At 42.6% G+C, this 13,395-nt stretch overlaps 1 protein-coding gene across 19 annotated transcripts in view; it reads right to left on the bottom strand.

The window, feature by feature from the left end:
* Positions 1–13,395, bottom strand: part of MAST4 (microtubule associated serine/threonine kinase family member 4) — a 516,475-nt gene that overhangs the window by 24,490 nt on the left and 478,590 nt on the right. For all 19 annotated transcript variants that reach the window (XR_004317247.1, XR_004317246.1, XM_032473373.1 and 16 more), the window contains 5 exons: positions 11,476–11,577; positions 6,011–6,133; positions 5,591–5,703; positions 3,701–3,828; positions 2,566–2,801 (listed from right to left, as the gene is read on the bottom strand). Coding sequence is in view for 17 of the 19 variants with exons in the window: in XM_032473373.1 (XP_032329264.1) it covers positions 2,566–2,801; positions 3,701–3,828; positions 5,591–5,703; positions 6,011–6,133; positions 11,476–11,577 (702 nt within the window). In the remaining 2 variants the exon portion in view is untranslated. The remainder of the gene's footprint in view (positions 1–2,565; positions 2,802–3,700; positions 3,829–5,590; positions 5,704–6,010; positions 6,134–11,475; positions 11,578–13,395) is intronic.

Below are 13,395 nucleotides of genomic sequence, written 5' to 3'. Positions count from 1 at the left end.
TGGATGGGCTCACTGACAAGTATAAAATGAAAAGCTGAATCTCTTTACAACAAATAATTTATTGGATGCATTAGAGCACTACACCTAAAACTGAGATACTTTGACTTCTCACTGCTTCAAATACAACATAGTCATGAAAAAAGAAACAGGTATAAAGCAGCACTTCCCTAAATGCCAGAGTGTGAACATACAGCATTCTCTGTCATCACCCCTCCGTCTCGTCCCGCCATCTCATTTCATAGCACTGTATACAAGCGTGTGTTTCTTTTCTGCCAATGGTGGATAATGTCACCTTAATGTTCTGTAAATGTCAAGGGTTCCTTCTTTTTGATGGTGGAGCAATATAAAAATCAACAAATCTAATCAAATTTAATTTTACTACAGTCACGGTTTTCAGATTCCCTAACTACCCTTGGCTATGAGCAAATCAGCGCATCTCTCTATTGTGAACAGCCCCCAAGGTCTTTGATTATTTTTAGTGTGTGTACGGGGGAGAAACAGAGAAAGGTGGTTTGAATCTATTAATCAAAATGCATGGCAGGGCATAGAGAGCTTTTTTAAATAATTTTTTAAATTATAAAAGTAATCCAACGCTTAGACACCATTCTCCTCCCTCCACCTCCTACATTTCTGGTAGTTAGTAAGCTAAAGAGACCGGGAGAGCCTAAAGAATTCACTCCATTAAGACTGTATTCCAAAGGGAGGCAACTACATTCAGAGTAAATAATAAACTAAGAAACAGATGAGAACTTAGGAATATAAAATATGTGACTTATCTACATTTGATTTGATTACCAAGATGAACTAAAAATGGTTAGGAATCTTAGAATACTAGCTTGTTTCTCCACTACTTTTTAAAAAAATATAATATTTATCATTTATTTTTTGAAGGGGAGACCTAATTAGGTTTATTTTATTTATTTATTATTTATTTATTATTACTGTTATTAAAAAATTCTTACTTTTTATCAAAGTGTAGTCAATTTACAATGTTAGTTCCAGGTGTACAGCAAAGCAACTCAGTTATATGTATATATACACACATATATATATTTTAGGTTGTTTTCCATTACAGCGCATTATTATTGCTATTTTTTAATGGCGGTACTGGGGATTGATCCCAGGACCTCCTGCATGCTAAGCATGTGCTCTACCACTGAGCTATACCCTCCCCACCACACTACTTCCTCATTGCTATTCTCTTGGCTCTACAGAGTTAAGACAAGTGGAATTATTCTACGTGGAAACAGAATAGAGGTGAAAAGAGAGAAGGAAAAAACACAAAATCATTTTTCCCCACGATCAGTGATAAGCCCATGTGAAGCTCCACAGAACCAAACTTCTCAGTGAGGCTGAAATAAATCCAGCCTGTAAAATTTGTTTTCTTGAAATGACTCAAAACAAAACAAAACAATTACACTATGAATATTCAGTTAGTTAAAGACATGTTCACAAAAAATCTTGGACTCATTCATGGTTATCAATATAGCATGCTGGATGTGGCTTAATGAAAACATTTATTACAGCAACCTTAAGCCATATCCATGTTTTGTTTTTTAGGAGCATAAATACACATTGCTCTACAGAAGGATATGCTGTGCATGAAATTTTTACAAACCAAGTAATATTTTAAATGCACTTCCAGGACTTGCTCTGGGGGAAGTGCAAGTTCGATCATCTAATGAGGACACCTCTATGATTAAGGACCAGCAAGTATTCATGATTCATTAAGCCTGTGAAGACACTGTTCTTGTTCTCAGGAAGGCTTACTTCACACAAAAGTGACATCATACAATGCTCTCATAGGGAAAGTCCAGGCCCCTGGTCTGCCTCCCATACAGCCAAAGATATCTCAGCAGAGTCTGCGCCAGTTACCCAGAGGCTGCAAAGGTAACCTGTGTACAGTGGAGTTGTTGCACAGGCACCTAAGATGCGGTGTTTAGCATTTCTGACTCCCCTCTCCCTTCTCCGTCTTAGATGCATGGAAGGCCACTGCGAACCTCACAGCATGAGCATCCTGCTGCACTGATGAGGGTCTAGTTTGGAAACGCTACAGGTATGGGGTACGGCATGGTCCCTAACAAAAACCAACTCCTTCAAAGAAATAACCACCTGCTCCAACACTACAGGGTACACTAGCTTACACTGTACCTTATGGGTGATGCTTTAAGACACGATGGAGGGTAATTTTGACCATGTGACTGATAAACTTGCTTACAAACTTTGAGCCAGAAGCAGTGCCACAAGACATGCCTTTGCACCCATGACAGAGAACGTGCTTCCCTAATGGCCGTCAAAGGACCCATCGAAAACCAGCTGCAGAAGTGAAGGCTTCAGATGAAACAAGAATGATCTGATGTATGGCCAGACACTGTGGAGTGGTCTGGGACATCTGATCTCAGTTCTGAGGAGCTCATCACCCAAGCCTAAGAAGTGGGGCCGCGGAGGGAGTGGAGTAGCACAAAACGCCATCATCACTGCCTGGCTGGGTCTCCGGGCACCAGCAGTCCCCTCTCAATGTGCTGGGTGATGCCTGGATGGCAGGCGCCACGCTCAGGGGCTTACCTGACAGGGTGGAGCTGCTGATGGTGCTGGCGGGGGTGGTGACCTCGGGCTCCTCCTGACCACCCTCCGCAGGAGGGAGGGCTGGCTTTTCTGGCTGTTCATGCAGCTCTCTGGGGTGGGGAGCAGCCTCTTCTTGTTCTGCCTCTGCTGAAATAGCCAGTTTGGGAAGCAGGCCAGACCCAAGTTTATGTCTGTTGCTTTCAGTATCCGAAGAATTGGATGTGGATAGCTGTTGCCTTAATAAAAACCAAAAACATCTCAGGCATTGTCTTCTCTTCCTCAAGACACAGATAAAGGAGAAGCTCCTCTAGTTACTGGGATCTCTAAGGGGAGTTTTTGGAGTAGTAGCTTAAGATAGGATCTTGAGTTTTGAAATTTCTTATGCTCAACTCTTTCTAAGTCACCTGCTTTTTATTGTTTATTTCTCTTTGATCTGTAGTGTTAAAGATATTTCGGCAAAATCACTTTTGGAGCTAACTTACTGCAGCTGTATAAACCCCTTTAAATGAAATACATAGGTTTAGGGCTTCTATGCTTAAAGCAAACTCAGTAACTTCACTTCCTTCATGACATTTCTAAAAGCCTTTCATCTAGCCTTCACTTGAAATCCTAAGATCTCTTTTGGAGAGAAACTCCTGTTTAGAATAATGGCAGAAAATGAGGAAAAACTTGCTCCTCTCCTTCCTACTTTAAAGACTAAAGGTTGGATCAGCTTGGGTGAAAGCTGTGGGAAGAAAATGTAGATTATTTTTTATATTTTAAAAAACCCACAAAAACAAACAAACAAAAAAACATAGTCATTAATCTATACATACTAGGAAACTGTGTTCAAGGTGAATTTGGGAAGAAAGAAACCAGATAAAAATGGAACTGAGAGAGCCGAACCAAGACACATTGAGGGCAGTGATTCTTAAAGTGTGGTACCCAGACTGGCAGCATCAGCATCTCCTGGGAACCTGTTAGAAATGCACCTTCTTAGCCTGCATCCCAGATCTCCTGGGTCAGAGACTCAGGGAATGGGCCCCGCGCTCTGCTGGTACAGGCCCTCCAGGTGACCCGGATGCACACCCACGTTTAAGAACCACTGCTCTGGTAGCTGCTGCATATCGTACTTCTTAACAGGCATTTCACATACATTTCAGAATACTCTGAACTCCAGCTTAACATTTCCGTGGATGGCAAAGTCGTGCTTTTGGTTTTGTCTCCGGGATCTTCCTTCTCTTCTCCTGAATTCTGAGTCACCTGATCTATACTGCTGAAAACCTGCAAGGCAAGAAGTCAGTGCTGATTAATATCTTCTTGGAACGGTTTGACAGAAAAAAAAAAAAAAAAATCCTGGGAGGAAAACCTGAGAGTATGACTCAAGTTTGAACTGGGACCACGTATTCAGGAGGTACTTTCCAACACTGTTTACTTGAATTCTGAGGAGAGTTCTCAAGTCTAACTGTTTTCCTTTGGCATGGGCAGCTATGAATGCATCACCCACTCGCCATATCTCACTATGGACTTTGTATCTGCAAATAATATCCATAGATGCGCTGGGGTTTCTGGGCCTGGGATCGATGCACACATTAGATTACTTTTTAACCATGAAGTCAATCAGAAAAAGAAAATCACAGGGAAAAATTTTAATGGCCACCAGTCAGAGGCGAGAAGGAGAAAAATGCATTGCAACTGAGGGTGAAGAGAATAATAAATTACCTCTTTCAAGATGTGTAGGGGGAGAGTACACATTTGGTTAAGTCAGAGGTATTTGTTTGGCTTATAAATCACATATACAGACAGGTGGCTGCATAGGTTGGTACTGGGATTTCCGAAAGGGATGGAAGGTAAAATAGGGAGCTTAGAGCCCTGCCCAGGAAGCACTCATCACTGCCCAACCCAGCCACCTGTTGCTTCATGGGAATGGCCCTTAAACCTCCTACGCTCTACAGGGATTGGGAGGAAGGAGACTTAAGAACAGGGGACAGCGGGAAGGAACAGCTTCGTGGCTGGCTTTGATGGGCCGGGAAGCAGGTACTGGGAAAGCCTGCACTCAGTGTTATCAAAGCTTCTGCCCTGGCTCTGGGGACAGACCTGTACAACCCCTCCAGGGAAATCCCTACCTCCCTTTGTCCTTCCTATAAAAAGGGAGGGCAGTGCGGCCAATTTGCAGGTGCACTCCGGGTAGTCACTTAGAAAGGTACGGAACACTTTAAAACATTCAATGCTATAGAAAAGCTGCACGATAACAATGCAAAATGCCATGGCAACAGAAAACACATTGCTACTGAAAATAGCAAAGGGAAGGCAGGGTGTCCTCTAGGTTCATTTCCATTTCCCTAGGACCCCACCCCATCAGGACTATCAGTTGTCTTTGTTTTGTTTGTCTTTTAATTCTCACCACTACCAGCTAAGAAGTGTCTTTCTCCAGCATCGATTTTATCTTGTACCATTTCCAAAATTCTCGCTTGACTTCTTACTGCCTCTTTAATACAACTTACGTTTTCTATCACTGGTTATGAGGCTTTTTCATTCCACGGTCAACTGTTCCCAAGTGTCTGGGCTTATGTCAGGGACTGAGCCTTCTCCTTTGTGTTGTATTCCGTGGGATACTAGGAGAGGGCTCTGCACACAATAACCTCAACATCCTTCATTATAAGATGAAAGAAACGGGAGGATGCCTCCACAGCCTGGCGCTGAGCTGGACCAGGGCAGCAGGGCAAGATCGGCACACAGGAAGGATCACGCATTCCGAAGAATGACTACGAGTGTTAGTCTGTGCCTCCAAGAAGAAAGATGTCAATCTATGGAGAGTGAAACAGAGGAACAGACCCCCGCAACGGGGTAGGGACTCTGGATTATCAAGATGATGGGGTCAGGCCATTTTTCCCAAACAAAAGGGAAATTTAAGTATAGGAGACCCCAACCCCCCACACACCATAGGTGGTTTTTATAATCCTGTGCAGCTGTTTAAGGCACCAACTATCAGCCCAGTGAGAGACTCTCCTAGAGACCCTCTGTGTCTATACCACAGTCCACTTACTTTTGAAAACCTGTGTGAGCATGAGGAAAACTGCCTTATTTCCACATTAAAGTCTTCGTCATTTGTATCATCTTCTTCCTCAGTCTCCATATGATGGTACTTCTCTGATCGAGCTGCAGGGAAATGTTTGGGAACAGTTCCAATTACTCAGAATTTCAGCTTTTAATTTAGATATTTTAATTATGAGTTTCTATATCAAAGCAACATTATGTTTCAGAACTTGTGGGTTCAAGATTGGAAGTTTCTTTTAAAAGTAGAGCTGGGGAGGGTACAGCTCAGTGGTAGAACGCGTACTTAGCATGCACGAGGTCTTGGGTTCAATCCCCTGTACCTCCAAACAAAGCAAAACAAAACAAAAGTAGAACTGATCTTCTACAAAGTAAAGGCCAAATAATGTTTTCTGTCAGATAATACACGTACTATCAAAATAACTTGTGTCATCTTCGGATTCCAGCTGGGGAATGAATTCTGCCTTCTGTCTCAGCAAACTGTTCCAGTCTAAAGAACGGAAGAATCGATGCTGTTTGACTTCATATGCACCACCTTGGGGTAGGGAGTGGAGGGGAAGGACAGAGGGAAAAGTTAAATTATCCTCCAAGCAAAGGTAAGCATCAGTTTTTAAGAACAATCTCCCCGCCACCCTACCCCCAAAAAAGTTCTATCATGAGAGAAGTAAAGAAATCATGGATCTTCTTCATCCTACAAGCAAAACCTCCAAAAATTTTCCCGTAATTTATCAGCAGGAGGTATGATTTTGCTAATAGCAGTTGCTATGGCACAGTTTTTCTTTGTTAATTTTTCCACGACTTCCCTATTTTTCAAAGGTTAATGATGTGGCCCCTTAAAATCAGGTTATGCTGAACCTGGGGACATGGACATACACTGGCCCAAAGTAGACTTGCTCATGACAAACCCAAGGAAATTCTAACAAGGTGCAAAATGTGTTCACAGCAATATTTCCTAGGGAGGTAAAGTTTTTATAAAGATAAATTTGTCCTAAATAGTATATAATGGTTACCATTCCATTTTATTGGATTCCTCGTTAACATGGGTAGGAATCAGATTCTGTGGATTACAGATTCTTAAGTAAGAAACTGGCAAACTTGTTTGAAAAATGTGTAATGCACGTGATGAAAATCAATCACAATCCCGAAGTTTTAGGCTTCTTTTGGCCAAGTGAGCCTGATAGCACAATTCAGTGAAATAATGTTTTTTAATTCAGTTCATGATTTTAAAGGGAGATTTTTAAGAGCAGACCCCATCAAAATACTGTACTATCTCCCATGTAAACAGAAGAAGATGTACACATGATAAAATCCTAGTGAGAATCAGACACCTGCCCTGCTGCCAACACACATGCTGTTGGTGGAGGAGATGAGGAAGAATCAATCCTGAAACAATACCAGGAGGAGAGATTTCTCTCCAGACTAGTACTGCCATCTAATCACCCTCTCCACCAGGCGACAGCCCTCTAAGTGTGATGCAAATGCCTCTTTAATGCAGTTGTCACCCAGGCTTCTCATCTTGTCCTCAGTGGGGTTCAAAAGGAATAGGAAGAGAAACGCAAGCTGAATGAAAAATGGGCTTGGGTCTTGGGGTAGGGGAGCCGTCTGGTTGGTTCAAAGATGTGGTTCTGTCCCCCGGGGCACTGCACAAGGTGCAGGCTTGCGGGAGCTCCAAACTCAGCCAGGGGAACCCGGGGTTCTGAAAATAGTGGAACGGAGAGAAAAAAGCAAGGTGGGAAAATCATTCCTCAAAAGGGAGAATGGGTTCTTTACAAGGCGTTTGATTAGAATCTTTACGTGGAATTCCAGCCCAGGCTGTCTCCATGTTTACAGCACAATACTCAAGCCTGTCGGTGATCCCAACAGCAATAGTGCTGGTGGCTGTGACCTGAGGGCCAACTTTGACAAGCATAGCACGAGATGCTAAAGCCGACTTGCTTCCCTTAGATAAGCCATTGAAAGTACCCCACAAAGTAGGCATTATCAACTTCATTTCTGGATGGGGAAAATAAAAATAATCAGTAAAGTACACTGGACCAAGATCATCCAGTGAGTAAGGATTAGAAGGGCTGAGGCTGAGGTCTAAAAACAGCCAGGTCCATCCTCAGTGCCACAGTGCCACCCGCCACACAAGAGGGAGGCATTCTACCATGCCACCTCTCCTGTATCATCCTGCAAATGGATTCACAACTGCTCATCATGGGCACCTGAGCCAAATAGCCAATTTCTGAGCACCCTCTGCACAGCCCAGCCCTGGTCCTCCGTGCATCCTGGTTCTTGTCCACCCCAACCAACAGCCCCAAACATATTTTCTTCTAGTGACCTTTTCCTGGAGGAGCTAGAAGGGCTTATACATTTATCTATCCAATTTCCTCACTGTGCCAGCGACACTGAGGTCCGAAGAGTTAGGCTCTATGTAGTGGCCCACCACACACTATACCTCACACTATACCTGAGTGACGATGACTGTCACTTCAGCTGCCACTCATGGGGCCACACCAAATGACAGCTGGCACTGCCAGGTCACTGAACTCTACCCAGAAAAGCACTGTTCTCCAGACTCAAAGGCTCAAAAGGCACTTCCAGATCATACCCAGAGGGTCTGAGTTTTCACTCCCCGACCTGCCAACCTTCAGAACCCTCACTGGTGAGAGCATCGCTCCATGTCTGTGAAGAATGACAAATGGGTCCTCCCCAAGGAGTCACAGCCCACTGCTGTCCCAGCTCACAGTTCTCACCCTTTGGCCTTTGTGCCCCACTGAGAAGCAGTTGCTTATCACTCCTGTTTCTCACGCACTTTTGGAAAGATGGGGAATGAAAGAATCAAAGGGACACACTGGGGAAAAATTACCTCTGGGCCAAACTTTGATATAGCATAGATGACGGCTTTATGAGCCAAATACAAATCATCAGACACAGGAACTCCTGCAAATGCCAGCTCTCACTGGAAGAATTCACCAGGAAGGGAAGGGAAAGGAAAGTGACTATTTCTTGAGCTCCTATTATATACGAGGTTTATGTACTAGATACCTTCATGAACGGGTCTGCACAATAATCCCACCAGGTATGTAATGTGTTCATTTTCATAGATTAGGAAACTGAGACTCTGGGCAAAGAACAAAGGACTCAGCATCCAGCTGGTTCGTGGGTGGGAGTCAGTCACGTGTGAGCTGCTCTGAAGTCCAATGAGCCTGGCTGCCACTTAATGCACTACAGGTTCAAAGGTCAAGTTCAAGTACAACAAGTTCCCAAATTGCAAGTTGCTTTGGCACTAATGTTTCCCCTTGAATTTTTCTCTCCTTTCATAGAAGTTTCTTAAACATCCATTATGTTCTTCACACTCCTTTTCTCAGCCTCTCTAGTCTCTCGGGCAAATGTGCACTTGCACATTTTCACGGTGCATTATTTCGCCCGCTAAATATGCATTAAATCCAAAACGCTGCCATTGCAAGCAGCATGGCAGGCCTGTGGGATTCATAGCCTCATTCTCCGGGCCCTACTGGGACCTGTCACGTTGGACCTGCCTGTTTGCCAAGCATTCCGTGACAATGCTAAGAGCTGGGGCAGGGTCTTTTAAATGTCTCTTTTGAGCTTCTGCTAAATTTGTTTCTCAAACTGTCAAACCCTGAAAAGACTGAAAGCAGCAGTCAAGGAGGAAATGTGCAGAGATAACTTGCAGCATGTAATAGATAAACCTGGATGTGCTGACCACCATCACAGCCCTGTCTTGTTGAGTGAATCAAGAGTCCACATATTCACAGAGGGGGGAAATGGGCAGAATATTAAGTGAGAAAACTCTCCAAACTGACACATGAACTCTGACTGGGACTCAGAAGGGATGTATTGACATATCACTTGTAGTCGCACCTTAGGACCGCACGTTGGGACAGCTGGGGAGGATATATAAACAGATATTTGTATTGTTGCAGGACAGTCTTACAGTGCCACTGTTTCTCACTGCTTCTTTGACTCCAGTGAGCAAAATCACTCCTCAAAACTCTGCCCCACACAGAGCCCGAACACTTTTTCTCGGACAGCTACTCATCTCTCTTGAACTAAAGCAAGTCTGACTGCAAGTCACAGACGGTGGGAAATAACAAGTGTGCTAGTCACTTCAGACAGAAGGAAAACCAAATCAAGTGGGAAGAAACAGAAAGAGCTCCATCTGCTCAAAGGTGGGGGCACCACCACCCTTTCTAAGTCTCCTCTGTCCGAAGAGGAAAGCCGGAGGTTACACACGCAGGAAAATAAACATGGCAGCACCAGCAGCAGCGGCACGCCTGGCTGTCGGAGCCAGAGCTGACCATCTTTACCTTCACAATAATCCTGTGCTGCGGTGCTACTATTATCAGCTCCATTTTACAGATGAGGAAGTGAGACGCAGAAAGGGAAATAACCTGCTCATGGTCACACGGCTGGATCTAAACTCAGGCCACTATCCAGAGCTTAGGCCATTACCTTCCCTTGGACTGCCTTTCCTAGTTAAAGGCCCACTCATCCACCGAAAAAGGCGAAAAAGCACATGGTGCTCTAGTACAAAGCTCCACTCGAAGCAATTTTCCCGAGTCCTGATTTTAAAAACTTCTTGCATCCTCTAATACAGGATGCTTCAGGTTTTTCTGTAAAGAGCCAGAGTATTTTAGGCCATGCAGTTGGTCATGACTACACAACTCCACCAGTGCAGCATGGAGGCAGCCAGAGACGATATGTGAATGTACAGTATTTCTGTATTTCAATCAATATTTACAAAACAAAAATTGGGCCCACGGGTTTTACTGCATTATCATAAACTCTAATAGCACAGCATTCCATACTTTAACAAGAACAGAGCCCTCCAACTGGGGAAGCTGTGGCCTAATGTTGAGAACAATATAAGACATGTATTTGGAGCTGCTGCAAATGACTTTTGTTTTAGAAAAAATAGGTGAGAGAATTATCTTTCCAGTAGTTTCGGATCTTTCTAGTCAAATGGGGTAGAATGAAACAGTTTAGAGTAAACAACCCAACAACGGCAATTTTCACTGATGACAATTATGGATACAGTGTGCATGTGTGTATATTATGTGTATATACGTAATGTGTGTTTATATTTAATATTTAGTCTCGTCTAGATAAATTCATATACTGGGGTTGGCTAGAATGCTTTATTGGGATCTCTTAAGTCTGTCTATTTGGAATATAAGGAAGAAAAGGAAAAAGAACTGGTGAGAAACAAAAGACTAGTAGCAGAACAGTCAGGAAAAACAATCAGCAAGAAATAAATCTACCATCTTTTTCATCTTGAAAGTCAGTGTTTTTTAATCCTCTTCCTTGGTCCACAGCGCTGATCGCCTTGATGGGAAAGCACAGCTCTACCCGAGGCGCTCATTTCTAGGACTTAGTTCAAGTACTGATAAGCCGTTTCAAAGCCTATAGACAGTAACGTGCTAGATCAAATCAGTCTACACACACACACACACACACACACACACACATTTAAAATCCGAAACAACAACAATAAAAAATCTTCCACATTTCTAATCCTCTGTATCAAAGTTTTAAGAGTCATGCTTTTTAAGACAGAAGACTTACGTGTGCCCTTGAGGTTTTCTTTCAGAGAAATTTTATTTATCGAGATAAATTAAGAATAATTTCTTCTTTGCAAAAAACAAGAGCAAAGCACAGAGACAAACAACAGTCACCAACCCTCCTAGTATACACACTTCTCTGAATCAGAAAAAAAAAATTCAAAATATTTTTGCTATAATGTATTGTAGCCACATTCTACATCAACCAACAGATGTTTCCCATGCAAAAAGCAGAACAAAAACAAAACCCTCTGAGTGCTCCACAAAGACAGTATTTCTTGCATTTTAGCAAAATTAAAACATGTGCTCTAACCTGTTCCCAGTCTCTCCAGCGGATTCTGCCTGAGAAGCAAGGTGATCAGATCCTGGGCATCGGGTGGTGGTGCCTCATCCTTTTCAGGCCAGTTGATCTCATCTAGAAGGAAGAAAAGTAGTTTATACTCTTATTGCTCAAATGGTGGTCCGGGTCCCAGCAGCATGGACAGCACCAGGGAGTTTGCTAGATGCAGAATTTCAGGCCCCACCCCAGACCTACTGAATCAGAATCTGCATTTAAATAAGATCTTCAGTTGATTCCTAGGCCTGTTGTATGAGACATGAATAGCAGAGCTTTCCACATTCAGAGAGAATATTTCAGTGAGCAGTGGGATCTCTCACTTGCCTTTTGGGTTCATTCTCCTTTGGCAGAACTGGCTCACTACAAATTGGTCCTCTAGGTATTGAGAGGACTCAATGTAGTAAAAACGCTAAACACCTGCATTTTAGGTGGTCATTCCATCCAGGAATCATCCGAGAGTCCAATTTTCTCTCCTACTACCATCCTCAATTGAGAATCTGGCCACAGCCATAGAGTTCTTCTGGTCCAAGCAGCAAAAAATTAGTTTTGTAAAAGTAATGATTTCCAGAGACAAAGGAAAGGTCAAAATGCTAAGACTAAAGGAGAAAAAAAAAATCCAGAGGAATTGTAGCAATGAGAGTATTTAAAATCTGTCATAAATATTAGAATGTGCTCTACATTCTACAAGAGTTTGCCTGAAGATAGGTGTGTATGCTTGTGTGCATGGAAATGCAATAAAAACATGAGTTGTGTCTCTGTGTGCCTGCCTCTAGCTCCTCTGCTGCACTTTAAATCTGATTTGGAAAATAAAACATGAATATGCATCTGAGCCGTAAGGCATCAAGAACAAAGCCAGCATTTGCTGCTTGTGTTAATTAAACAGTTGATTCCTCTTGCCATTCAGGACTCAGTATATCAGAAAACAGCCTACTTATAAATCCATAAACAGCTCAGATATTGTATAAAAAGGTTATACACTGCAGGCAACTCACAAATCTACTGTGTTAAAGTTTACAAATATGCCTGGCTTGCAAAGTCAACAATGGAAAATAACGCTGTGATTAAGGGGCTCCTGATACCAGAAGGAATTGTCCCGGTGTGTCCACTGTGGGACCGTGTAAGCACAGGCCAGAATGGACCAGAGGTGAGTGATAAAGATGTGAGTGATGACTGACCACCTTTGAGGAAGAGAGGCCTTTCTGATCTCTGCTTTGGGGAAATTTACAAAAACAGCAGGTAGGGTAGTAACAGAGCCTATTTAATTATCATTTAGTTTTGCCACAAGCTGCATAACAATAGTTAGGGTCAGCTCGCAGGTTAACATCTAAAGGTTATTGAATTTAGATGAAAGATGAACAGCTGTTAAGAAATAACATTACACTGTAACAACTACCAATGAAATCATTAACAATCTGTGGATTAAATTTGCTTCCTCCCCATTCTCATTATTTATTATTTGGTAGACATTTGTTTTAGGGTTTATTACACTTTTGTTAATTTCTTCATTGTGCCATTAGCCATTTTTCCCCATTTATGTAAATGTTACCCACATTAACCTTTTCTTCCCTGGTGCAACATTCCTATTAAGGAAAGGAAGACTGGACAGCAGGGAAATCATTTGCAAATCCCACACCAATTTCTTTTGCAGAAAAAGCACACCATAAAAATCGGTTCCATTGCTAGTACATTTCCAAATTCCGTGTTAACAAAACTTCCTCAGATCAATTTCCAACACAAATTGCTCTCCTGAGAATGTGAAAGTCAGTTATGTGCTATGATGAGTGAGTTCTTTTAATCTGCTGGCTACACCGTTTGATAAAGGTTAACATTTTAGTAGTCAAAACAGCGATACTCCACAGAATTATATGAAATAGCTTCTCCCCAACAGTGGCTTAA

Source organism: Camelus ferus, chromosome 3 (assembly GCF_009834535.1).
Source record: "Camelus ferus isolate YT-003-E chromosome 3, BCGSAC_Cfer_1.0, whole genome shotgun sequence".
NCBI lineage: Eukaryota > Metazoa > Chordata > Mammalia > Artiodactyla > Camelidae > Camelus > Camelus ferus.
This window is presented reverse-complemented; position numbering and strand designations above follow the sequence as displayed.